Source organism: Pseudopodoces humilis, chromosome 21, assembly GCF_049639895.1.
Source record: "Pseudopodoces humilis isolate 2021_Gansu_Grassland_sample_001 chromosome 21, ASM4963989v1, whole genome shotgun sequence".
Lineage (NCBI taxonomy): Eukaryota > Metazoa > Chordata > Aves > Passeriformes > Paridae > Pseudopodoces > Pseudopodoces humilis.
Window position 1 is genome coordinate 6,281,896 of NC_142220.1, and position 27,415 is coordinate 6,309,310.

Below are 27,415 nucleotides of genomic sequence, written 5' to 3' on the forward strand. Positions count from 1 at the left end.
AATCACCTCAACGTAAGACAAACAAGATTATAAACCTCTCTCTGAGGAAGGAAAAAAAGTACCAAATTGCATGTTTCAATTAATCTTTATCTTTCTCTCCATAAGTAATCAAAGAGTTTACAGTTCAAGTTGATTTCCACAGAACAAGGATCAGACTCCAAACACCAAGAAACAAACAAAAAGGCTTCCAGAGAAACTCACAAAGAAACAAAGCAGAAAAGAGAGGACGGAAGAGATCATGAGAACCAGCAGATCCATGTGAGTGAAGAGGCAAAGCACACGGGACACAGGAGGCCCCGTTCCAGCTGTGAGGTGCAAGTGCCATACAATCAGTCTGGCCCCACCAAATCACATTCTTATACACGAGATTCTCCAAGTGAAACAGAGCCCTTACCCTGTTTACACCTGAAGAGAGGTGGGGTCAGGATGGGAGTAGCGCTGGGTGGCAAAGTGGGTTGGAGATGGGAGGCAGGTGGGGGAATAATGTCTCTCTATTTCATGTATTTCTTATCCTTCAGCAAACCATTCTGGTTTTATTTCACTTTCTAGTGTCCCAGGACTCCATCCTCTTTCAGTGCCCAGAGGAGGAAACCACCTGACTACAGGCCAGTGGGGGCCAGCAGCACACTGGAACAGCTCTCTGGGAGAGGATGGTCATGCTGTTACCACTGCAACTGCAAAGCTTAGGCCAGGGTTACAAGTCACAGAGTATGTGTCACATTATCCCTGTACTTAATGTCACAGACCTGTGTCCATGCAGTGATGCCACTAGGTCTAACCTGTAGCAAACAGCTCATGGGCAGCAATTCAGCTCCCAAGAGCCTGAATAAAAGAGCACCAAGGACTATGCTTTGATGGAGAGCGGAGGGTCGCAGTTCATGACAGGATCCCTCACATTTCATTGTCTGAAGACCACGTGGGTCTAAGACAGCAGCCCCTCCCAGTAGAACATAAAATTTGATTCAAACCCCAGGGTGTCTCCACTCACCAATATGTAACCCCATGATGCTTAACCAAGCCAGCAACAGCAGATCTCCCACCAATTCCCATTCTGGCTTCCCAAAATTTATGCATGCTTGGGACCCAATACATTCAAGATCCAATAACTTCATCGATAAGCAAAATGCCCTGAAGAATTAAACTTTGCCTCAGCACTCTCCACTCTCTACTGACATGGAGATGCTTTTCCTCCTACAACTTCCAAATTCCTCCTACAACTTCCCTGAGTGCCTCCCTCAAATCCTTGCCTTAACAGTACTGTGCAAAAGACCCTTCTGCTCCCTGCATTACATCAGCTTTCCAGGCAAAGATGGAAGGATATGGTTCCTTTCAAAACCAAGTGACGGTGTCCTTTCAGCCAGTGTGAGAAGACTTAAAAGTCAGGTCTCTTCTCCTTGCTCTCACTGAGCCAGTCCCTTCCTCCCTGTGTGCCCACATGGATAAAACAGGGCTTTCAAAACTAAGACAGTCTCCTTTGCAACAGTCCACCATGAAGGACAGGCTGCGGGGCCTGGAAGCCACACCAACAAAACTTCTCAAGCAGTTTTCCAGGAAAGGACTAAACAGATTCAGAACCAAGACACAGTTTTCCTTCAACATCTTCTCCTTTCATTTAGGTGGGAAAGACTTCTCTATATGCAACTGAGACACCAGGGAGACACCTGCAGCCAGAAGGGATGCCCTGGAAACTTTATGGAGCTACATGGAAGTAACTGCAGTTTCCAAACCCTGTCTCCTGCAGGAATAGCAGCTTCTCCCCTTGCACCCAATTTACAGCTAGTCTTTTTCAATGAAATGCTGACTCTGATCAGGGCAAAGACGGTCAGATTGGTTTCCAAACCACATCCAGAAGCAAAAGAGTAACAGAGGAGCTAAGAACAGTCTGATTTCTAGTGCAATCACAACAATGGACAATCCCTTAGATATCTTTAACTCAAGATTCATAGTGAAGGGCGAGGGAAGAGAAGTGAGCTGGGGGAAGGGATGTCCAAGCAGGTCCTGATTAAAGCTTTAAATGACAGGGAGGTAAATGAAGTGATTGTCCTTTTGGTCTCTCAGCTGGATGTGAAATGCAGGAATAGCTGTGATGAAGCAGCACGCCACAGTCCTTAGATCCAGTGTATTTCTCTCAGTAGAGGTAAGTGCTCTCTTCAGACCCGTTGAATTTCAAACAGCTTAACATCTGTGTCATACCAGATTGGGGGATCCACGTTTCTGAGAGAGAAAGACAAAAGCCACTTTACTCCCTAGCCAGTGGCCAGTTACACAGAATTCAAATGTCACAGCCATGATTACAGGAGCTGGCTGCACAGCATGCCTTCAGCTTTGCATAAAAGGAAATCACTGGTTGAGACAATGCACCTTACAGGGATGACAGTATCTACAGCATGCCACAAAGCCAGAGCTTTGCATAAAATCTCTGCACCAGACCCTCTGGGCAGCTTTTCTATTCCCTGATGCTGCCAGTTTCCAAACAAGCAGCACTCCCAGATCAACCTCCTTCATGTCACCCACTCAAAGTTTTCAAGCAGCTGATTCACCCCAGTCTCTTCCAATGGAACAACATCTTTCTATCCTGTAAATATGAGATAACCCACGGCTGGCTGAGTGCATGCATTCTCTCTGTAGGCCTCCCAAAAGTCTGGAAAAGACCAAGTCACACTGCACCCAGCTGGTTTACCTCAAATAAATAACTCCCCACATGTAGGTGCGGAACCACATAGCAGTGCCCGAGTTTGCCTGGTACTTGCGGATGAGGATGGGGTGAGGCACTGGCAGCAGCCCCACCAAGGTGCCATGCTGCAGGAACTTGAGGATCTCTGACTCATCCGTGAGACCTCTGCCAAGACACAGACCAGGAACATCCTTAGCATGTCCCACAGACACCTCCAAAATTACTGCAGCACAAAGGATCAGCCTAAACAAACACAGATACTGAGCCATGGCCAAAGAGAACACACCCCCTCTCCCCTGTAAACAGAGTGGAGAAGGGATCAGACAAGATGTTTGGCAAGGAAAGTAACAACTCTGCTGAACCCAGGATGCTTTCAATTAAATTTTACAAGGTTTCCCTTAGGGGCCCTCCAAATTCAAACTCTTCCAACCTCACATTGCTCCTTAAACACCACACAGCTTTTCCTCTCCAAAAATCTCCTTACTTGTCAATGCAGATCTTCTCCACCTGAGGGACCAGCACCTGTAAGAGCCGCATGATTGTCTGCAGAGGAAGCTTTGACTTCCAAGACATCACCTATAGGAAAGAAAACAGCAGGGAAATCAGTGTACTGCATTAGCAAATTTTTACAGCTGTCTCTGCAATCTCTGCAACAAATGAAGTTTACAATAATCACAAAGCTGGTGGGTGAACTGAGTGCACAAGAGAAATACAATAAATCCTTGAGCACTGGAATTATGAGGCACCCAATGAGACCAGTGGGGCATTAGTTTGAAACAGGTAAATAAAATATTTCTTTGCAGATGTCAGTACATTGAAGTTCTGGAGCTCTGACCTCAAGTGCCTGTGAGGAAATACTGCTCTGGGAGAGCCTCTGATGGCAGAGAAGGGGCAGGGAATGTGAGACATTTCTGCCACAACTCTTTCTCATTATTTATTTCCTCTGTCCAGATGCCCTTACCCAGTCGGGAGTTGGAGTCCACTGTCCACTGGAGGATGCACTAGAGAGACGCCTTCGATCCCGCCAGGAATGTGATGCCTCCTATTCATAAATATTATTTTTAACAAATAAAAACAAACAAATCCAAACCACACTTAAGAGTTAGAAATACAATGTATTTTCTGCTGATATTCTCCCCAGATTTTCTAGACCACTATTGGGAAAGACAGCTCAGCCTGTCCCTAGAACATGTCAAACCCACCCAACCTTCATTCACCAAAACCCATGTGCTCTGACCCAGAGAGTGGCAATATTTGATGAAGTTGGAGGACCCTGTGGAAGGTCACAACTCCAGTCACCACTGTTGACACTCTGCTGAACCATCCACCCATGGCAGAGTTAAACCAGGACTGACAAGAGACTGTTCAGGCATGCTTCTTTCTCTTGGCACAGAAATTAAAAAGCTAAAGGCCACAGATTTTTCAGCCTCTCTCTACTGAGTATCTTTGGGATTTTTTTGTGTTCATTCTGGAATATCTTAACATTTTTGTCCAAGGGTAGGGTCTAAGCAACTCCTATCTAATAACTCTTGCCTCTTGAGGAATGACTCACTCAACCTGGCTTTCCATATTCATGGTGGGAAGAAGGGAAGGAAATAACCCTCTAAAATCACTGTTGATCTCTGCACAAGGTGAAAACAGAGAAACTTTTTCCTTTAGCAATGCTCCCTGACCATTCAATGCTACAGCCTAGAGCTGACTTTTCTACAAAACAAATGGGCATAGCACTTCCTTCCAACAGCCATCCTGCACCTCCACATGCATGGACTCATTCACTCGTCACCTTCACAAGCAGAAACAGCCAGCTTAGGGTAGAGCTGTGCCAGTGTTGTTCAGCTGGGGAACAGCTTGAGTCAGCTGCTGGACACACATGGAAAGACCCATGATTATGTTTCATGGGCTGCTGGAAGAAGAAAACCTTCCACAAGTTCTCAGTCAAGATCTCGTTTAATGACAACATAATTAATTGTGTGCTTAAGATGTCTCGCTAGCCATGGGCTATCACCTGGCAGGCAAGGCCAGGAAGGGTAAGTAAAATTAGTACTGGAGTATTTGGGAATTCTGTACATTCCAATTTATTCAAATCCACTCTGAGGGCAGCACCTCAGCCCAGCCTTCATGAGAACACACTGTTCACAGCACCAGCTAGCTAAAAGATTCTGGTAGAGCTCTCCATCCCAAGGGAGATTAAAAAAAAGCAGCAGTAAGAACCTGAGTTGAAAATGTAAGGATGAGGAGGTTTCACAGACATCCTCTAGCAATTCTGCACTCACTGCTCTGTCATAGTCTTCATGCTGGAGAAAGCTCATTCAAGTGTCCCAGCTCTTGTGTCACAGCGCAAACATGAAACACCCAAGATGATGTAACAGCCCTTCTGAACCACGTTGTGTCCCAGCACCCTGCACATGTGCACACTGCCTTTAGTGCAACGCCTTTTTTCAGTGGGCCAACAGACCTCTTCTTCTAACCCCTCATTTTTGTTCATTTCGCCTTGACCTTCCCTGCACACCAGTGTCTGGCCTTACCCCACTCCAGGGCTCCCCATCACTCAGGGCTGCAGGTGGGTTTCCCTCTGGTGACAGCTGGGAAGCCTCAGGCTCCAGTGAACGCATAGTCCCATCCTCTGACACCTGGGACTTCTCCGTGAGCTTGTCAATCCCTGTGTTCAAAAGAGAAAGAGCTCAGAAACACAAGTTAATTAAATATGTTTAAAAGCAGAGGGCTCTTCACTGCCCACTATGCATAGACACCCTGTGTCTCTGCTGATATTGAAAAAGCTCCTCTTTCAACAGGAGAAGCAAGATTTAGCTTTGATTTCACAACCCCAAAGGAGTTTTTCTTTACAAAAATGCTCCCTGAGGAGGAGGAACATAGGTTCATATGGATAAAGTTAACCTGAGGCAACAGGTCAAGATTAGGACAAATGGTCATGTGGACGCTAAGTCTGAGAGGACAGAAACTCAAAGCAGTTTGTTTGTGATCAGCTTGGGCCAACTGATCTGAAACTCAGACTAAAAGGCAGTTCAGTTATTCACAGATGTAAACTCTTAATCTCTCCACACCCAGTGAAAGGGTGAGTCCACACCGTATCTCACAGAGAAAACAAACCTCTCTCCTGTCCCAAAGGTAAACTAAAGCTCACCTGGAGTAGCCACCAGACTGGCCTTCAGCGTCCCTGGTTCAGCAGGGGCAGCAGGACGTGACCCTTCCATGGAGACCCCGTCCTGGGAGTTGGTGCGAGAAATGGGTTCAGGGCTTTTCTTCTTCCGCTGCAGCCCCTTCTGGATGGACTGGGAGTCCGTGGGTAGGTTGGCCAACTGGTGAAAGACATTCCGCTTGCGGATAACAGCATACACCAAATTGGAGTTCCCTGGGGATCACAGCAACAAAAGGAGCGGAGAAGTAAAGCTCAAAGAGCTCTGCCAACCCAGCACAGCCTGATTGCTCCCACCCACAAAGGCAGTGGCACAGGGAAGAAGGAGCAGAGCTCAATATCCTCTTCTCTGTTACAAAGGAGTACAGAAAATTCAGTAAAATCCTTCATAGGCTAAAAAGCTGACAAGAAATGGCTTGGTGAGGGATATTCAAACAGCTGAGAATAAAAGAGACAGTTTAAACAATATATTAGCATCTATTTTGGAAGAAAAGATTACTAGCCAAGGCTCAACTTTTTTCTATCTTCAAAAGAACTCACAAAAAAAATCAGGGCATTTAATTTGAGGAGACACAGGCTTGAAATAGCAAAGACAAAAGGCCAGAATTCTTGCTGCCTGCAAGATGGTACAGAACAGAATGAAACTATCCCCTAATATAAAACACAAATTACACCCACAAAGGCTGTTTGTGGATTTGGCAATTGCCACATGCAAGATTCCCATCAGGGAAGCAGAATGGTCATTCTTGATTTGCAAGTTTAAAGCAAAACACTACATTTTGACCATGTTTAGGCACCTTACTTTATTATTTATTAGGTAAAAGACTGTCATGCTATTAAGAGGAAAGCATGAGGCATTTCCTGGAAAGCAGCAAATACCAGAACTTTCTTTGGATGAGGCAGTTTGGTCTTCAGCCCCCAGAGACTTGCCAAAGCAAAACTGAGAGCCATTTGAAAGTTTTGTCCCGTCACCTACACTGCTGAGCAACATGAGCAGTTTCACAGCAACATCCAGCCAGTCACAACTTATGTGTTACATGCTCACTCCTCTCTGTGCATCTCACTTTCTGCAGGAGGGCTGAGGTTATGCTGATAATTAGCTGCCATCTCATTTTGCTCTAACCAAATTTGCCTGGGCCAGGACCCAATGCTGATTATCTACTAACCCAGCTTCTCAGTCCTATGTAGCTGATTTCTACACTTCTCACCTCCTCATCTCCTTGGACTTCCTCTGAACTTCCATCTGACATTCTCTTGGACTAAACTAGTGCAAACCCATAAATAAAGCAGTCTGTTACCATCAAACTGGTACTGAATGATGTTGTTGAAAACTTCCAACAAGAAGAAAACAAGATGGTGGTTCTGGACAGCAGAGAATAGGAACCAGGTGGTGGAAAAAGCCTCCAAGAGATGCAGTAACTTGTTAGCAGCCACCATAGAGAGAGACTTCAGGTATGGAGACACTGTGGAAGGCAAACAAATTAAAACAAGAGAAAGAGCCAAGGTGTATTTATTCTCAAAAATATACCACTAAAAATGTTGCTTTTATGACCTTCCCACCCTTATACTTCTGAGAAGCTGAGCCAAACAGTTGCACAGAAATATTTACAAATACAAAGCAAATGAAACAGAGATATTGCCTAGTAAAAGGAGGCATTGCTGCTTTTAGAGGGTTTTGTTTAGTCTTACACTAATAACAGCACCTCAGCTATGCCCCCTGAAAAGCTTCACAACTGGAGCCACCTCACTAAGTCACTAAGTCCAAGGGAAGCACCACCACCGTGAGGAGGCGGCACTCCCTGCTGGAAAGGGATAGTACTGCTAACTGCCGTCATCAAACCTGCTGGCAAATGTTCTGTTGCCACTCCAGGGGACTTCCAGGACTCTGCTGTGCCTCCCTCTGCCCCATCTGACCATGCAGGCAGTTCTTATCAGCACTTGCCCCTCTAGCACAGGCTGGAAGGGATGAGATTCCAGCAGCAGGCACTGGCCAGTGTTAGGGAACACAGGTAGGGGCACAGGGAGAGGAGAGTGAGAGCACTGTGGGCTGTGGCATCTCCCCACACAGTGCTCACCGTTCACAACGATGGTGAGCAGGCAGTCAAAGAGGGGCTGCAGCCGCTGGTGCCCACTGGTGATGATCTTGTGAAAGACCTGTAGAAGGAAGGATCTCTTGAGCAAGGCAGTACCTTACTGAAAGCACCCTCTCAACCAAAACCAGTGCCACCCCCACACTAATTGCTTCCTGACACCATTCCTTCCTAGGTAGGGCCCTGCACACTCCACAATTACACAGGTGGGGAAGGCTGCTCTCACTGCAGACTTGCACTCCAGGAGCACAAGCTTTCATTTACAAGGAATCCTTTGAGAATGTGATTAGGGCCCTATAACACCGCAAACAGAAACCGTGAGCTGTTCCACAATGTTCAGGCAGCCTGGGGCAAAACTAAACCATCAGGAAGTAAGAGACACCTTCACCTCCAAGAGACTTTGACTCTGAACCCTTATGATAGCTGCTTGAAATGCCACAGAACTAATCATTTTACATTTAATTTTAGTGCAAACTTCTAACTCACATGTTTGTTCTAATTTTAGCTATATCCCCAGACACGGAAAGATTCTGTGCTTACAAGTGCCTTGTAAGCAGTTCAGACATTCGCAATCTTGGCCTTCCCACCTATAGATGGCATGTCTGTAGAGAAGTCCTAAGCATAATTAAAATGAAGAGATGATCTGAGACTAATGGAATGTAAGAGCAAAACGCACAGTGTCAAGAGCAGTTATGGTGGACAGATTTCTTCCTACTCCTTTTAATAGGAATCAGAAGCTGCTGAGAGATTCCTCTCTGGCAAATGAGAACATGACAGAAGGGAATCACCTGAGGTTCATATTGCAAAGCACACAGCTGCTCATAGGCAGTGTTGTGGGCAGACTGAAAGGTAAATGAAACTTGCAGCAACCCAAAGTTGTAGAGATGACTTGGTATCACTGTTGTCCCCACTGACAGATGTGCTCCACACACATCTGGTTGCCTGGGACAGAGCCAGATCTCCTGCTTTCCCTACAAACAATCAAGTCTAGTAGAGGGCATGAACCCACCCCCTCATGACAGCAGTGCAGCACCATGAGGAGTCTTGTTCTTTGGGATCATATCAGGCAGATGGAATTACACCTCATGCATATGCACCCTGCCAGACACATCACCTCAGGTTAACAGTGTGCATCCCACACACTTCCTAGCTATTCAATGGGCTTCCGATCTAGGGAAGGTGAGTATATTGAAGGAGGACAATTATTTGTGGAGCTAGGAGGGTTCAAGAAGTGCTGGAGCTGTACTCACTATGATGAGCAGATCTGCATGTGTCCCTGTGAAGACAGGGATGTCCATAGGCACTCGTACAGAATACGGCTTGTTCAGTCGCACCCCAAAGTTACGCTCCCCACTGAGGAGCAGGAGGATAAAGACCCCAATGTGCATCAAGCCCACTCGTGCTGCAAGGAGAGAAAAACAATGTCACAGTGAGGCCAGTGGAATTCTGTGAGGGGCAGTGAGGACAGAGAAGAAACACTATGGGACTGATAAAAAACTGCACAGACTAAACCATCCTGATAAGGAACATCCCACACAGAGCTCCCCCCATTGTCAATACCAGTGTCCTTCCTAAGCACATCTGTGTTAAGTCTTATCAGTGTTAAGTCTTGCATGCTTTTCCTCATGATGTTCTTAATGTAAACATATCATAGTAGGGAAGATCTGACTACTTCACTACACAATAATGGAGTTATGCCCGATTTACACACATGGCAAGAGCAGATTGCTCATTTTTCCCTCTTCACTGGATCAGGGACACAATTTTCAACATGAGGACTCAAAACATTAACACATACTAAGGAAGGATCTCCCTTCCCTATATTGCAGGATAGCTCATGTCCTGCTTCTAGCCTCTCATAAACATTAAAACCAAATTAACTGGACAACTCCATGTCTGTAGAAGGTGAGGAACATGCATTTAAGATGCTGTCAAGTGTTAGGGAGGAAACATCTCAAAAACATTCTAGCTCAACTGTCAAGCACAAATCATTCAAAATATTGAAAATAACCAACTTACACTGGTCTGCTCTGGCATCATTGAGAAAATACAAGATTGGGACAAGAATGTCCAGAACATCACTGCTCTTCAGCACAAAGAAGAGGAATTTCTGGAAGAAAGGGAAGGATTTCAGACAAGCATAAGCATATACCCTGCAACATCCACAGGACTCAGGACAGGCAGTCTCAAGCTAATCAGTCTCTCAAGAATATCAGAAAGGCTGGTGTATGCACTACCTCATCAACTTCAGTGTTACTTGTAGAGTTATAATAATAACTCTACAAACATACTGCAGAACCTGCTTCCAACACAGAGCTTCAGGAGCTGCAGCCCCTCTCCCAGGCTGTCCCTACAGCCAGACCCTCATCCCCTGCATCAGTGGGGCTGATGACCACAGCATCTCGGAGCCACTGCCAACTTCACCAGGTCTTGGTCCAGCCAGAGCCACAACAGCCAAGCTGGGGTGAAGCTCAGCAAGGAGCAGATCCACACCTTGTTGAAGTCACAAAGTTTCCAGAAGAGGACAAGGAGTTCCTGATGGAATTGTATCTTCTTGGCAGAGTTTGGCAGGTAGGTCTGGACCAGCGGGTTTGATAACAAGCGAGCCACTCCTTTCAGGATGAACTGGAAATCCTGCCAACAGATCAGGAAAGAGACTGTGGTGGGCCCAGGGCTAATGCAATCAGCATGAAATCAGGCACAGAACAGTGCAGGATGGGAACACATTACCTCCTCCCGGTGTATCCTTGAGAGGTAATTCACAAACAGATTGTCTGGTCCAGGAGGCTGCATTCAAAGAAAAGGAGGGAAATGCTTACTGGCAACAAGGTGTATTCAGGAAGTTGACGTATAACAACCAAGGTCATCACTCACTTCAGCTTTCTGCTCTTAATGATCCAGCTTTAAATGCAAGGAGACAGGGCACTGCATGGCATAGTACAGACAGGGGCTTTTATATAGGTCTTTAATGACTATGGGACCGAAGCAGGATTGGAACAGAGAGAGCAGATTGCAAGGGGATAGCAGTGCTGGGTCCTACAACTCAACATTCAATACAAGCTGGTGTGAGAGGACCCCAGTGAGTTCAGGGGAGCAGGAAATACAGTATCACTTACATCCACATCATCCATGGCTGTGCCAGTAGTTGTGCCATCCACAGTGGGACTTGAACTGGTGGAGCTGTCATAGTCCAAGGTGACGATCAGCACCTGGGCCGCCTCCTCCACCAGTGGCTCACGGTAGTCAGAGAAAAGCAGGTGATTGTAAGGAATCCCATAACCCACGGGGTCATAGGCACAGACGACATTCAGGAGTGAGGTGAAGAGTGGGAGTGCATGCCTAAGAAGAAAATGCTTTCAAAAGGCAGAAGCAGGAAAGAAAAGGTACTGACTTAGAGAGGGACAGGTATATCTCTCCCAAAGAGTCTGGGGCCATGAAAAAACACAATCATCTTCTCTAACCAGTGACAAGTCCATGACAGAACAGCCCAGACCCTAATTCCAGAGGAATCTTGTGCAAAATGTGAAAATGGGAAAGGACCTCAAAGCTCTCTAGCCTCTGGAAAGACAAGACTGTATGTCTTCAGCCTCCAGCCAAGTTTGTGCTCTCCTACAGTGAGTGTCACCTGAGGAGCTGGAAGTCCCAGAGGTCCAATGTCACTAGAGGGCAGCATTCATCCGCCACCAACACCACATCCACTTCCCAAGGGAACGGGGTCTACAGCAGGGAACACACCTGCCATTTCCCACAGGGCAGGGATCAGTCCTGTAGCAAACTCCACTGGGCACCGTGCTCAGACTCTCCTTTTGCTGCTGAGGAACACTTCTTACTAAGCAGAACTACCAATGGAGCATATATGAGACAGGGACAAGGTAAAAGAACAGCCCCTGGATGTTGGAAGTAACAAGTCCTATGGTTCCCCATTACCAAACACTCCATGGAACAGATTTGAAGGTATTTCTCCCCTTGGCACCTAGGCCCCCATCCTTTACCCTCACCTGTTCTCCGTAGAGCAGAAAAACTGTACCCAGGGATTGGTGTTGTTGCTGTCTGAGGAGGGAGGCAGGTACATGGCCTCAGAGAAACAGGTCAGCAGCAGCTTCAGAAGCTCTGTCCTGAAAGGAGAAGTAAAGGCCTGGAGCCATTCAGGAGCAGGGACTGAGTATAGAAGGCACAGTCACCACAACAACACGTTAGGAAGGCTCAATCCCATCTAGAAAGTCCTTCCAAGAGAGAGCTAAGCCCATTTCATTTCCACAGAAATGAGGTACAGAGCTCCTTGGCATTTCCAGAACAGCAGTGTTTACCCAGTTCCTGCTGCAGACAGTCCAATTCCCATCTTACACTATGAAAAGCTATTAAAAAAATCAGCTGAGTTTTTTTTATTGTGTTGCCAGTCCTGTCACCTCGGAAAGGAGCAAGCAGAAAGCTCCTTGGGAATCACAGATACTTGTGGAGGCAAAGAGAGCTCATTTCCGCCACATCTCCCTCTCCTGAGCCCGGTTTCTTTTCATTCTGCCTTAGCAGAAGCTCTTACCTATTCAAGTCATGGATGTAGTTGGGCTGTGGAGAATGAGCAAAGCCCACTCCCGCCTCCCAGATGTACTCACAGCTGTCAATGGAGTGGATATCTTCTGCTGTGTCCTGTGGGAGAAATAAGAGGTTGAATCACAGGAGGCAGGAGTCAGAATTGTCAGCAATGGAGGTATAGCCAAGGCAGTTCAGCCCCTCTCTCTAGAAAAAAACAGCAGAGAAGCATCCAGACCGTTGAACTGTACAGAAGCTCCCACCCAGGCCTGAAAAAGCAGGTGCTGATGTCTTCAAAGAGTTCAGCCTTTGCAAGCAAGGGATAAAACACAGAGATATAAGTACTGTGCATGATGGAGGGAGACATTTCCAGCCATAATTTTAGTGCTGACTTCAGTGGGAATATGGGTCAGTCCTGTGTCTCCTGTGCCCATTCTCTCACACTCTCTCTTTACCCAGTGGTACTTCAGCCATCATCCACCATGACCTGTATCTCTGGGGTCACATGCTGCTCTGCCATGAACATGAGGTGGTGGTACCCATCTCTCTGCTCTTAAGCTGCAGTCAGACCATGCCCAGACAGGGAAAGTCAGCTCAGCAAAGACTACAGAGGCTGCAGGCAGCAGACAGGCAGCCAGCAGCACGGAACATAAATCATTCACAATCTCAGTGTCTAATTCCAGTTGCCCAGAACCCTGAAAAACCAGTCTGGCTGCTGCCAAGGGAAATATCACAGGTGCAAGTGGTGGGGGGAGGCTCTCTCAGGAAAACCTGTTGTCACCCTGACTTGTGCAATCCATCCCAGCTGACAGCACTAGACAGCAAGTCCACTTGTTTCAGCACCACTTATTCATAGCACATGAGTAGCTCTGATCCAGCCTTGCCCCTTCAGCCCCAGGTGATAGATTTCAACCTTCTTTATACTACTCAGAAACCCCAAGCAATCAATTTAGTACTCAGAGTTGTCAAGGAATTTTGCAGCCATCAAACACACCATGGTTTAGCACACTCATTTTTAGTTTGTGTCAGATCTATCCCAAAAAGGAGAGCTGTTTTTTTGTTTATAGACTGAGCCTACAAAAAACACAAGAGTCATTGGCAGGGAGAAAGAAGGTGGGAGATGCACCACAATCTGTTCTCTGCTCTTAGCACACCTGGTAGAAGATCCCTGCTTCAGGAATCTCCTCTGAAGTACAGACAGTCACCATAAGGATCAGAACATATTTAAATGTCTTTGCTGCCACGATACAAAGAGGGAGAAGAGGTGGAAAGACAGAACAGAAGCCATCTACTCATTCAGGTAACTACACACGTGAGCAGGCAAACAGCTTCTTCCTGCCCCAGACTGCAACAAACTGCCAGAGAAAGGAACAAAGTGCTAAAGGTCTCTGCTCTGCTTGCAACAACAGAAGAGCAACTGTTTGCCAGCACAACCATCTTTTCCTGAGGGGTGAGCTGTAGTGTGTGGGTAGTTGCCAGCCATTCCATTTGAGTCTCATCCCCAGAACATCTGTTTTAGAAGGCACAAACACCAATATTATGAACCCCAAATGATGATCAATATTACTCACTGTGGGCTCAAGCTCAGCAAATCTGTATTTTCCTCCCTGCAGGCTTACAGGAAGCTGGGGGGTCCCAGGGTCCCGCTCACCATGCAGCCAATCTGCCTCTATGCAGATATTCTCATGATTCAACTTTCAACTCACCACTGTGCTCCTCCGGTGGCTCTGCACAGTGAAGTCAGGACAGAAGAGCAGATCTGTGACAGCGAGGAGCAATGACTCGGCCAGTGGCCGGGCATTTTCATCATCTTCATCTCCCTGAAGTGACAAACAGAAGAGCATTGTCAGTTCAGGGTGAGCAAAGAGCACACATTAACACAGTATGCCACAGCACAAGATACACTCCCCAAAAACACACAGGGAGGCAAGACATTACACAGAAACGGGAGGAAACTAAAGGAACAAAGGAACAAAAACCCAGACAGTATAGGAAAGAACTATCCCCCCCTCCACCCCCAATGCTGATGACTAAACAGGAACAAGCTCTTTAATGATAGCAAACTAAGCAGACAAAGACCTGGAGATGCCAGGGAAAAAGAAGAGTAGCACTGTGTATGTACACCTTGCCATGTGGCTTGGTTTCTTAAAGACAAAAGGAAAAGGAAGCATTGACAGAGAAGAGGGTTTTACATTCATGAAGGAGGGCAATTTGGATGGTGTATGGAGACAGCAATAGGGAGAAGCCAACCAGCAGCAATAAGGTGTAAAACCCCTCGAAGTTCTTTCTGCATGGGCTGCCCAGAACTGGAGGTGACAGAGCAGGGTGAGGCTGTGTGCATCAGGCATGGGGCTGCCCCAGCCTGCCATAGCAGAGTGAGCACAACAGCAGAGAGGATTGTGCCATCTCCAGCATTCAAAGAAATCTCTCCAAGCACTCACGGCTACTCCTCTGCAGCCGTTGCCACGGGAATCCTTGCCAAATCCTGCCTGTCAAAGAGCATCCTGCTTGGGAGGCCTTTTCACCACACACCGGTGCTGGAGGGAAAGGCAGAGAGCAGGAATGGCAGGAGCTTATCTACCTCAGTCAGGCCTCTGTCAGCCTGAGCACTCAGCATGGCTCTTCAATTACAGCAGGCAGATATGGAGATAATGGTCTGTGTGGCTCTGAATCTGTCTCAGTGACAGCAGGGAGAATACCACTAACAGGGCCCGGATGTAAGAGCATACACAGAAAGCATGGATGGAGCCAGCTTTGCCAGCCATGCTTTGACTTGTGCTCACAGTCAGAGGTGAAATGACAACCATTAGGGTCCAAGGGGATTTCTTTTCCAAGAGTGATCTTTGCTAAGAGCATCTCAACTGCCAGAAAAAATGTCCCGGCAGGCTGCAGGTACCCCACATCCAAAATGGTGACACACAACAAACCAATACAAACTCCCAAGGAGGAGAGAGGAGCCATGGCTCTCGGGAGCTCTGCCATCCATCACTCCATCATGAAGCAGGTGAAGGATAATCACAGAGGTATTTACTAGGAGTCCAGGCATACCATCATCTTCAGTTCCCAGACAGAAATCAGCCACCAGACAGCAAAGCTGTTGCCCCAGATTAGATGTGATCCTAGCTTTCCTAACATCTCAGAGCTGCATTGGTTATCCCAGCCTTACAGGTTAAATGCACATGGTTAAACGATTGAGCACACTGAACCACAACAGCTCCACCCACACTCAGAAGGGTTCCCCAACACAGCACAGGTGGACTGGGCTGGATCACCTTAGGGTGACCCCACCACTCTGAGGCTGAGAAACTCTCTTCCAGGTGCTAAACAAAGTGGAAAAACGGGAGTAACAGCAGCCTAGCTGGATCAGAGCACCAGGCACCCCTGCATGTTCCTTCCTAAAACAAGTTCCTCCATTGTTAAGCCTCTCCAGCACTCCCTGGCCCCTGCAGGGATGAAAGGATGGACAACCACCACCCTCCCGATCACACAAATCACAAAGCAGGACTAGCAATGACTTCCCTTTTCACCACCCACAACTTCCTTTTGATGTGCCCTCAGGCAAAGCAGATTAGAGGTGACAGGCAGAGACAGCAAGAGGTGCCAGTTCAGACTGTACCAACCACTGCCAACCCTTCATAACTCTCCCCAAAGACACTGCACTGCACTTAGACTCAGGAGAGCCACATTCTTCAGCCACACTGACCTGCAGATCAGAACCTCATAGGTGAGGGCTCTCTATGCACAGAGCAGCTGCTGAGGGAGCAAGCAGGCAAATATATACTCCTAGTATAACTCAGTATAACTAGTATAACTCAGCTGTGCTCTCAGTGCTGCTATTCCTCCTATTTGCAAAAGATACTAAAGCACTTTCACTCTGTTCCTCTGAGAGATGCAAAAGAGCACTATTGTGCTTGCTCTCCAGACAGAGAAATGTGGGGAGGGTGAGATACTCCCCAGAGTTATGCACATCACTCTTTAACTGCACTTGCTCAGTTGTGGGCTTCACCTCCCAGGTTAGGCCCCAGCTAAAACTGTATCACTCAGCTCATAAGCAGGGTATTGAGTCATGATGCCAAGACTTTCTCCAGCACTGTTCACTTTAAATGTGACATTGTAAAATCAGTGCAAACAACACCCTGTTGCATTTTGATTTGAAACTTAAATCAACTGTAATTAATGGAACAAGGACATTTCAGTCTAAGAAAGTCATACAGCCTTCAGTACAGCTCTCATATTCATGAAGAGTCATACCTCCAGTTGTAGTGAAGAAGCCTTTCCTCATGTATCAGTGTTCTACAGCTACACACAAAAGTGAAACATTCAGAAGATGCAGCAAGAACCAAAGGAAGGGAAATAATTTAGAAAGTGCCATCTAATTTCTGACCACACAGAAATAACTGGAATAAAATTGCTCCTAAATACACATAGTGTCTCCTCACTGCAGCTTCCCCATCATCCTCCAGAAAGAAGAATAAGTGACAAGAGACAGACCCCTCCTCGGCCAGCCCCAGGGACAGTTGACCAGAAGAAACCTCTCCAGTCTGGGTCCTCAAAGATATAAGGCAGGATACGGGTGAGGAGTCGACAGCAGTTCAAGACAATTTGTCTCTCCTTCTCCGTGTGGCAGCCACTCTCTGCTCCCTGCACCAGTTTCTCCACAGCCTGAAGGAAACAAAACCAAGGAAGGCAGCATTAACCTGGGCACAAGTTAGCAAGAGCTAGGCAGGTCTGTCCTGCTAGTGATATCCTCACACAGACTTATAAGCCGTTCTTGGGAGTCCATTTTCTGCCAGTTTAATGGCGCTGTTGCTGTTCGAAACTCTAAAAAACAGGGTTAATGATTTTAAACAGACCTTCTTGAATTTCTGCTGTTCCACTGCAAGAGACCTCAAATGCCAGGGCTAATCCATGCAGCACATGTGTGGTGCCACGTGAGACAGTCAGCCAAAGCACCAGAAGGCTCCTTCCAGCACTGCTCCATGACACCACACACTGAAAAGGGCAGATGAGATTAATCAGCCACAGCAAGGACCTGAGATGCAGGCAGGAAGGACCAAGGCAGCAGCACTGTGCTGCACTATGTGAGGCGCTGGCAGGGGATGCTCACACAGAAACACAATCTGACAGTTCTGTCTGTGTGATTACAGCAGGGACCTCTCCTGACTCAGGAGGTGGGAGCTAAGTTGCTGCCTGGGTTAAGCACAGGGATACAGCCTCCAGCAGCAGTCCTGTCAAGGTCCTGCTGCAGAAGAGAGTGGTAGCCCAGGTTTCCCCACAGCCTGTGAACAGGACTGCTGTTCTGGAAAGAGCTGCTGGGCTGAGACACTGCAGCCTATCCAGTGGTTGCTGCAACTGCCAGTGGAGGGTCACTGGGCTTTTCAGAATAGATGTGGGTCTCACCAGGCAGCAACCACAGCAACGGGAGGCATTGACAGGAGGTTTTACCTACAGACAGAAAAAAGCACTCTTTTCCCTCCATGGCTGCACCCATTTGCTCTTGCTCCCTGATTCCAAGGGGAAACAGAGGTGAAATGAAAATCAAAACATTTAACAAGGATTCACCTTGCTGGTTTTCAATTCATGAGGTCATGTGCCCCTGCTTATTTTCATGGCAGACTGCCTGGGTCACTGACTCTGCCAGCCTGCGTCACTGCATTAATGGGTATTTAAGTGCTGTTTGTCCCAGCCTGTCACACACTAACTGAGCTGAATGATTTCTCCAGGCACACTTATGACTGTACAGTCTGAACCTCCAATCATGACTGTAAATGACACTTCTCCACAAACACAGCATTGCTAAGTCCAGTGGCACATTGTACATGGCATTGGTCAGGGCCCTCAGACTGGCAAAAGCACTGCTGTAGTCTTGTGGGCTCCTATGATGCTGACATCTCAAAATCTACGGCTCATGGATGAACACTCCTGCAGTCACAAGGCCTCCCAACACGCCTGTTTCCAGCAGGGAGAAGAGACCCTATTTTAATCTTGGTTTTGGAAGAAAGAAGACACAGAGTCAAAGGGGCTACAGATCTCATAAGCCGTTCTCAACTCCCAAATTCCTCATTGCCAGAAGCCAATACCAGGGAAAAAGCAATGCAGTTTTCCTCATGTTCATATTTTTCTCAAGTATCCACTACATGCATCTGTCTACAATTCACAGTCAGAAATACCTTCACTATGATTCAGTAAGTCTCATTCACATATTGTAGAGGAGGAAAGAAAAACAGGATGGCAGCAACTATTTAAAACTGGAAAAATGCCATTCCAAATGTTTTCAACTACAAATTCAAGACTACTCTCGGCATGGCTCAAATCAGGAGCACTGTTAACACCTGCACTTTCCCTGGCAGAGTAAGTCTCGAGCTATTGCTCATTAGCTTGACAATTTGCCAAACCTAGCAGGGTAGGAAATGCTGCTCAATGTCCCTGTGCTCCATACAAGGACACGACAACACCAGAAACAGCATCAGGAATGTTCTGTTATAGCAGAAGGAAGAAAAGTCTTAAGATCTTCCTCAAACTTTATCCAGGCATTTGTGAAGTAACAGTCTGCACACCCCTGTGGGATTCTCTCAGCTTGAAGCAAGACTAGTGCATGGTGAGGTGCAGACAAGGAACGGGATGTTTCAGCCTCACACAAATACGCAGCTTTGCTACAAAGTCCCCTGAGCAAGAAGCAGTTTATAGAGCAGGCAAGACCCAAGAGGACCGAGTGAAACACAGGAAGGGCACGAGAGGAAAAAGGCTCCAAACTGATCAAATGCCAGCTATGGTCTGTGCTAACCTATGAGAGAAAGGGCTTAGAATTACCCTCAGGAGGAGACCGGGACAAGCAAGCGCATTGCGTGTACAAGGTACCTGTTATCCTTTGGAAACTACAGCGCTGTTGATCCAGGGACACCCCTGCTTGCACAGCTCCACAGAATAAAACAGCACCAAACTTACCTTGTAACACAAAGTTGCCAAATTTGAAGGTGATTCTTCTCTCACTGCTCGGATCTCTGCAGCTGGTACAAGGGCAAAGACATCCTGCACTGAAGTGGCTGTGTCTGCCCAGAATTGGTCCCAAAAGGCATCATCCGTAGCCTCCACAGGCTGTGGAGAGACAAATGTGGTTACGGATGTAGAACTACCATTCCATAAGATCCAATCATCAGCAATTATGCCTGGTTTGGGGATGGGATGAAGCAAGAAGAGGTTCAAGAAAACACACTAGCACTAGTATACATCGGCCTCTGCTTCCAGGCCTTTGGGTGATTTATCTCCCAAACTGAACATTCCTTCAGACATACAGGAGGCTTCATGTTTATCTGAATTTATTTGCAACTGCTGCAAGTAATCCAAGATCTTCACCACTCCACATGGGCCAGGCTGTCCTTGTGCGCTCTGACACCCTCAGAGCAAGTCAAGGAAGCCCCGAGTGTGCACTGGAATTACTTCTGTTGTAACCAAAGTCTCGAGGAAGCAATCAGGGATATCTCATTAGGGCACAAACAGACCCACAGAACTGACAGAGCCACCTCATAGCACTTACAGATAAAATGTAATTGATCTTTCTGAATCAAATATTTATAGAGAACTGGACTCAGTGCAGCCAGTTACTGCCAAAGCTTCGCTCTTAAAAAGCACTAAGTGTGTTATTCAAAGAGGAGATGGAAGAAGGAGAACAAAGAAAACAATCCATTTCAAACCTGTGGTCTCGGAAGCTCAGGCCCCAACCCAGCCCTGAGAACACACCTCTTTCCACTACATTTTCTGCCAAGAGATAGGCACTGCCCAAAGACAGCTGGGAGTGCTCATCCCACCCAGGGGTCCAGCTACAGGGGTGCTGTAAATACATGCCTGTTTATGACAAGCGGTGTGAAAGAGATGGATCCATGATTGCAGTCAGAAGAGGAAAATGTGAGCTTTCCCAGGAGTTTCACCAGCCATGGTGTGGGCACGCTTGGCAGGTCAGAAGTGCTGCTCACCTGAGCACCCCCAGCCCTTGGCTTGGGGTAAGGAGGAGCCTCCTGCCTGCAACCAGCACCAGCTCCAAAGCAAACAGTAGCGCTCACTAAGGGCAATAATCAGCACCATTGGGTGGGTCTTGCATGTCAGATATGAAAGGGGCAAAAATATAACTGTGTGCTTAATTCAAACAACTCCTGCCCACTCCCAGATCTGCTGTAGAAGGCAGAAAATTTGCCCAGCTCTATGTTGTGTCTAAATGCTGCTCAGATGCCACTCATGGGAGCACAGGTTATTCACAACTCTGTCATAGAGAAGTGCTGCATGGCCCCATTTGCTGTCACCTCCTGAACTAACAGCCCCAGCCCAAGGGCATACGATGTGTCACCACCACCAAAGGCCAAAAAGTGAGAGGGGCCAGCTACCCCAGACTGGTAAAGCCGGTTACTGCCCTAAAGCTCTTTGCCTTAATTGCTTCAGTGCTCCTGGTCCTAGTCCTTCCAGTCGTGCAGTGAACCAGCCCAAGAGACTCTTCAGTCTTTAAAAACAAAACCAGAAAAAAATAACATGTGTATTCAGACATCTTATCAAACTCAGTCCTAGTGTTGAAAACCTAATTCTACCACCTGGACAGCAAAGCAAGATCAAAGCTTCTAAGAGGGGATCTGTAGGAACACTCCAACCCCATATTCACAGCCCAACTTTCAGCTGAGCATGTGAAGGAGCTGAGCTCTTTGTAACCTGGGCATGAAACATTTAAATGGAAGGAAAGCTATTTTGCATGTCTCATCTCTCATTGTACTCCTCAAAAAGAGCCAAGTATTTGAAAATCTGATCTATATAATGCATGAAATACCCCACAAATCCTACACCCCATTTCAAACCACACACCACAACCTCATGTAGAACTGCCACATCTACATCCTGGCCGCCTGCCACAGCCACTCCCACTGACAACAGCAAGCAGCAATTGCTGCTAATTGGGCATCATGCATAAATAATGCCTTCACTCTCATCTACAGGGGAAGCAGAAAACTATGTCCCTCCAGTAGACACTGATCCCTTTACCTCTCAGTAGCCTGAGGCCTCCTCAGAGGTTGAACACAGCCGCTGTTTTACAGACGGCAGCACAACATGGATTGAGGAACTCTGACTGCAGTCCCTTGGTGTAGGGAAGCACAGGGGTGATTCCCTAAGGTGTAATGTTGGATGTACAGCAGCATTCATGTCTTGGCTGCCATCTTGGCAACCAGATTACACTAAAACACTGGTACCTTGCATTTTTAATAGCTTTAGCAAGTCAGCTCTTCATCAACAGATGGTATCCCATGTACAATCCTGGGACATGGATTCAGTACTGAGTCACTCACATCCCCACTGCCTCCCTGTTTTAATTACCAGCCTGGCATCATGAAGCTACTCAATCCACATAATATTCATCTCCTTGATGGAACATTACTGGCTGTTTTTAAGCTGATTGTATTCTGCATGCAGCATCTCTGGGGATCTAAATATCCGTTTCCTCAGCTGAGCTCACCCAACAGACTGTATCCAGCTCTGCAGAGGAGAGAAATACCGAGAAATACAGCCTTGTTCACCAGCCAGGGATATCTTCATTTGGAAATGTCAAGATTTAGGTACAAGTGTTGCTACAGCACACTCTGCATACACAAATCCCAGAGCACCTCTAGTCTTGACAGTGCTTCAGCCAGAGAGCTCACAAGGAGCTGAATCCTCAGCACAGGTAAGAAACAGTTTAATGTTCCTCCAGCACAGTGCAGACAACCAGCTTTGCACCCGCAGAGCAATGAGAGTATGAACTGAAGGATCAGTAGCTCGACTCTACTCTGGAAACACAACTGGCACATCTGGACAGCAAAGGAACTTCCTGACCCACACACATCTCATGGCAGAGGCTGCTGAAGGTACAGAGCTGACTGGCAGAGAGAGACTCTGATGCCCAAAGCAAGCTCCACACCAAAGGGTTGAGGTAACTGTAGAGCAGAATGTTGCTGAGGACACAGTAGGCAGATCCAAGGTGATGTGACAGAGCGGGCAAGGAGGGAAATTCTGCCTTCAGTAAAGACCTCCCACATGCATGCTGGCTGAACAAATGTAAAACCAGTCATTCTGGACACCTCCATTCTTTGTTTTCTACTAGTTGTAAATGTTGTGTTTCAGGTTCTTTGGAGCACACCACATACACACTGCAGGAGTTAGGAAAGGAAGACACTTGGTTTGCAAGCCTCAAACCAGTTACTGAGCAGAGAATCACAGCCTGAGCAGGCAATCCCAAGACAAACAGGATACCTCACAGGAAACAGGAAAACAGAGAGGGCCTGACCATGTCCTAAAAACAGGAAAAGCTCCCAAGGTGCAGTCTCCCCTATTTGTTACTGTCCTTAGCTTGACATCAGCACCACCTTCACTTTCTCTTTTAGACACAGTTCCTCACAAACTCCAGCAGTGTGTGTGTGTATGTTTATACCTCCTCCCAACTAAGAGCTCTCTGAACTTATAACTTAAATCAAACATCCATTCCTAACAATTCCTCCAACAGGCCCCCACTGGAGGGCTGGCCTAAAACTAATTCTAAGGTTGCTGCAGGCCTTCAGCAGAGAACCAATGTACAAGCAGCCACTAGCCTTGCTCAGTGTGTTCTCTTTTTGCTTCTTGCCAACATGCCAACTAAGTATCCCACCAGCCAAGGCAGGAATCCTTTGGAGCAGGGGCTCTCCTTTTTCTGGGGATCAACAGCAGAGCAAGCTGCTTGTCCCTGGCCCAGGTTTCCAGCCAGTACTGCACAAGCTCAGGCAATATGTTATAGCAGTTGCTCCTTTCCACCCCAAATGCGGCAGAACTGTGGTGTGTAATGACCATTCAGGCAGCACCTGATTGAGCTTTAGATCAGTTAACCCTGCAGGGCCAGGGATTAGTTTGAGGCAATCCTCACATCTTTGTACCACCTGTTTGTGAGCCACTGTGCAAAAAGAAAGCTGGTGGAGAGACTTATTCAAAATATAAATAACTAGTAAGATTTTATCCCTCCTGACAAGGACAGCACCTCTAGACAGGCTTCAGAGCAATAATATTTTTTTCTATAGGTTCTTTGCAGTCAGCAGTGCAGAATCAATGAGAGACTTCAAGTCTACCGCCAGTTCTCTACTCTCACAGCAGAGACAATATCACAAAACAAACTGGAAAATGGGATTTGTAGAAGTCTGGCAGGGAATGCCCAGGATAAAAGTTAGCTGTGTGAAGTGTTAGTTACAGCTTTGCTTTTAAGACAACTTTTCTTTTGATCAACCTGAGACTCTTGGACAGCTGAGTCAAGCTTGAACACTGTAAGAAATGGTCTGCCAGGGACCAACCTTTCTCCAAGCACAAAGTGTGCTTTTATCAGACACAAGCTAACAGCCCATTGTACTCCTGGATTTCCACACCAGGGAAAAGGAAAGGACTGGGGTTTGTTCCTCATGTTTGATTCTTCCTGATTCTTTAAAAGCAGAGGCAGAGCGCACATTAAAATCTAACAAGCTGGTACACAAGATCAAAATTTCTTATCTTCCGGCTGGTTGCTAGCAGGAACCCCAACTGACTGGGAAAAGAAAGGTGTTTCCCCAGCAGTTAAAGCTCCCAGACCAGTTCCCTGCAATTGACCAGCCCTGACAAACTGTCATATTCACAATCCATGTTTCCCTTCATCTGTTAAATAGGCTGCACTTTTATGGGCAATTTGGGAGGGCTCACACATTCTCTGTTATGAAGCACATCTGTTTTACTATCAAAGGGATGGGCCCTACCAGTATAATGTCTGCAGTGTAATGTAATATATACATATCATATAAAAATCCTAAAGACCATTTCTCCATGTATGACTATAAATATACATCTGTTGCATAAGTTAATTTCTTCCTGCTGGTAATACTACCCTTTATAATAAGTGAAATAATTCTGAAGTGATTTTTCTTTTTTAATACTCTTTGGCAGTTAAAAAATCAATTAAGTCAATTCCATTTGCATCCAGACTTGGTTCCACTTTCAAGGTCTGGGCTCCATGTGTGCTGTAAGCATTCAAGTGTTATATTCCTTACAGATTTATTTAATTTTTTTTTTAAATGCTCACATAGGAACACTCATTTTTTTATTTAAGAAAAGCCTGGAGATTATAAAACCTTATTTTTAAGAAAAAATTAACTTCTGTGCCAACGCTAAACCTTCACCGATGAGTGAACAGTGACTTTTGCTCAACCACTCCTTCCCACCAGAGCCTTAGGAACACCACACAGTGCATTCTGAGCTCAGAGTTTCATGTTACCGATGATTTGACAAAAATCTCTTTGCCCAGCTCTCTAATGTCAGAGGAGAAGGCTGCTAAACAGGAGACAGGCTGCTGAGGCATGTTGTGAGCCAACAGCTTGGAAGGATTTGGCTCTGTCCATTATTGCAGCCAGGGTTTGGATCCAGGATCTCATGGACCAGGAGGTTTTACTGCCGGTAAGAGATCAGAAGGCTCCAGGAGAGCCCAGTCATGCGTTCTGCACAAGCAAACACTGGTGCCCTTCTACAGAATGTAAATATGGGAGCGCCAACACCCCACCCTTTTCCACATGCAGTCAATCTCACCTAGACCACAGAGACGTGAAATTAATCCAGGCAAGAATGAAGCTTGTGCTCCCTCCTTTTTTACTCCAGGCCCCAGTGAACCTTCTTCCCTTACACAGGTCGATAAATTAGGGGAGGGGAGCACTCTCACCAGGGCTCCTGATCCAAGGGATTGCCTCATACAGCATTTTCTTTGTGAGCAGCAGCCCTATAGGCCTGATTTACCACCCCTCAATCTCTTTATAAGCATATTTCCCCATGAGGGAAGGACAGCCCAAAGCTGAGGATACTCTGAATGACTTAACATGCAGAAGAGACTTTGGAAGAATCCCTTAAAACATTAATTCCCCCACTTCTCTCTTTACCTACATCCACAACTAGTGTTTTTAAGAATATATTCACAAAAGCCATTCTTTAGCAATGCAGATCAATGTGATACTGCTTTAGAAAGTATAAACATGTTTTATCCAGGCTCTTTCACAGCCTTACCCATCTATAATTCAATTCACAGTAGTAGCCTCTGTCTCTTGAGTTTTCACAGATTTTCTCCTACCACCCTTTACTCCTTTGCATCCATACCCTTTTCTTGTAAATTAATTCCCCATCATTAACTATCTTTCTGCCATCACCCTCATGTTTTCTTAGCAGCTTTTATTGCCTTACTTCTAAAAGTGGATCATAACAGCTGTTCTCCATTGTAGCTCAGAGGAATCAGAGATGTGACTGCTCAATAGAGCAAAATCCCTCTGCTCCTCAGACAGAAGGACAGGCTACTAATTTTCTGCCAGTGGGCACGCCACTTAAAACAAAAATTAAGCAAGCTCCCAGGACATACACAACATATGTTAGACCTCCAGGCAGTGACCCTCCCTTCACACAGCCCTGACTTTCACTTAACTCCTTCTCCTCCTCAGCCTGCAGAAATAAAGCATTATTTCACAGGTCACAGATGGAAATCTCTGCTGCAAACAGCACAGCTGCCCAACAGCCCTTTCCATCAGCTATTACCTAAAAACAGGGCAAGGTTCTCCACCCATTATGCGCGGGGGTGGGGGAAAGGATACAGAAAAGGGAGCAATGGCAAACCGTGTGATGTAAACCCGCAAGCTGAATACATTAGGAGCTGTGGACATCCCTTATGACAGCAGCGTCTGCTCTGTTAGCACAAAACGCTGTTCAGCAAGGCACAAGATGTCACCAGAGGCGGTGACAGGGCCTGGCCAGGTGTCCCTCCACACCGGTGGCAGGGTGATGGGCGCAGCCTGCCCTGAGCCCCACCGGCCTTCGGGCACGGCCTCGCTGGGAGAGCCTGGCCAAGGCCGGCCGTGACTACAGCCCCGGCCCCACAGGCAGGGACTCGCTCGGGGACCGCGCACAGGAGTGCCGGGGGTGTCTCGGGCAGGGCCGGCTGTGAGGAGCCCCTCAGGGCGGCGGTTCCCGAGATGGCGCGGCCCCCTTCGCCCCCCGCCAGAGATGGCGGCCCTCACCTGGGTCTTGGTGGTGAGCTGGATCACCGCCTTCCTGAAGTTGAGCTTGGAGTCGGCGCTGCCCATGGTGCGGCCCAGCTGCAGGCAGGGCCGGGCAGGGCTGTCCCCTCACGCCGCCGCTCGCCGGGCCGCCGCTGACGCCACCCCCGTCCCCGCGCCGGCGGCTCCCGCTGCCTCCCTCCCTCCTCCTGTCAAACCGGGGCTCGCCGGTCCCAGCCCTCCCCTCCCTCCGCCCGCGGCTCCTCCTCCGCCAGCTCTCCATCCCTACATCCCGCCCCGCCGCTTCTCCTCTTTTCCCACCTCCGCCTGTCATCCGTCCGCCACTTCACCCTTTCCTTCTCGCCCTTCTCCTCGCAGCCCCTTCCCTCCGTTCCCTTCCCTCCCACACTTTGTTCCCCACGGCCGTGTCCCCACAGACCCTGCCTCTTCTCCACTCACGGCAGAGCACGGCTTTTCTCATTTCTCCTTCCTCGCTATCCCCTCCTTCCCACGCTCCCTCCGCCTCCTCTGCCCTGCGCTTTCCTTCACAGCCCTTCTCTTCTGCTCCATCCTTTGCATTATCCCTGCATCAACTTCGTCTGTCACCGCTTCTCCCCTTTTCTCGGCCCTTTTTCCACTCCCATGCCCGCAGCCTTTGTCCCTTGAAGCTCCTTTGCCAGGCTCAGGCATAAGCCCAGTGACAGCTCAAGCCATCACCGGCCACTCTCAGAACCTGGTCCCAAGCCCAGATGGCCCAGAGGTGCAAGCAGGATGCCAGGACAACAGACAACAGTCTGTCCCTAGCCCTGGGCTGAAAGGAACAAGCACACTTGGAACACAGACCCTGTTTGAGCACCTTATGAGGAGCTCATTGCATGCGGTGGCCCATTAACCCTAATGAAATTCCACCCACACACAAGGAGAGGATGTTTTATAACACTGGGTGCTG

General features: G+C 47.4%; 1 protein-coding gene across 1 annotated transcript; it reads right to left on the reverse strand.

Moving 5' to 3' along the window:
* Positions 1-66: 66 nt before the first annotated feature.
* Positions 67-26,678, reverse strand: HID1 (HID1 domain containing). Its single transcript, XM_005526741.3, has 19 exons — positions 26,488-26,678; positions 19,391-19,540; positions 16,937-17,107; positions 14,152-14,265; positions 12,456-12,562; positions 11,917-12,033; positions 11,035-11,257; positions 10,649-10,705; positions 10,412-10,552; positions 9,938-10,028; positions 9,169-9,320; positions 7,904-7,982; positions 7,127-7,291; positions 5,817-6,044; positions 5,200-5,333; positions 3,636-3,716; positions 3,159-3,250; positions 2,681-2,839; positions 67-2,214 (listed from the first exon to the last, which is right to left on the reverse strand). The coding sequence occupies exons 1-19, from the start codon at positions 26,551-26,553 to the stop codon at positions 2,151-2,153; spliced, it is 2,391 nt and encodes a 796-aa protein (XP_005526798.1). The 5' UTR covers positions 26,554-26,678; the 3' UTR covers positions 67-2,150.
* Between the last annotated feature and the right edge of the window lie 737 nt (positions 26,679-27,415).

Coding starts and splice junctions, on each gene's coding strand:
- HID1 (XM_005526741.3), bottom strand. CDS start 26,553: ATGGGCAGCGCCGACTCCAAGCTCAACTTCAGGAAGGCGGTGATCCAG. Junction 11,258..11,916: donor TTCTGCTCTACGGAGAACAG/GTGAGGGTAAAG, acceptor TTTTCTTCTTAG/GCATGCACTCCCACTCTTCA. Junction 6,045..7,126: donor CATTCAGTACCAGTTTGATG/GTAACAGACTGC, acceptor TGTGATCCCCAG/GGAACTCCAATTTGGTGTAT.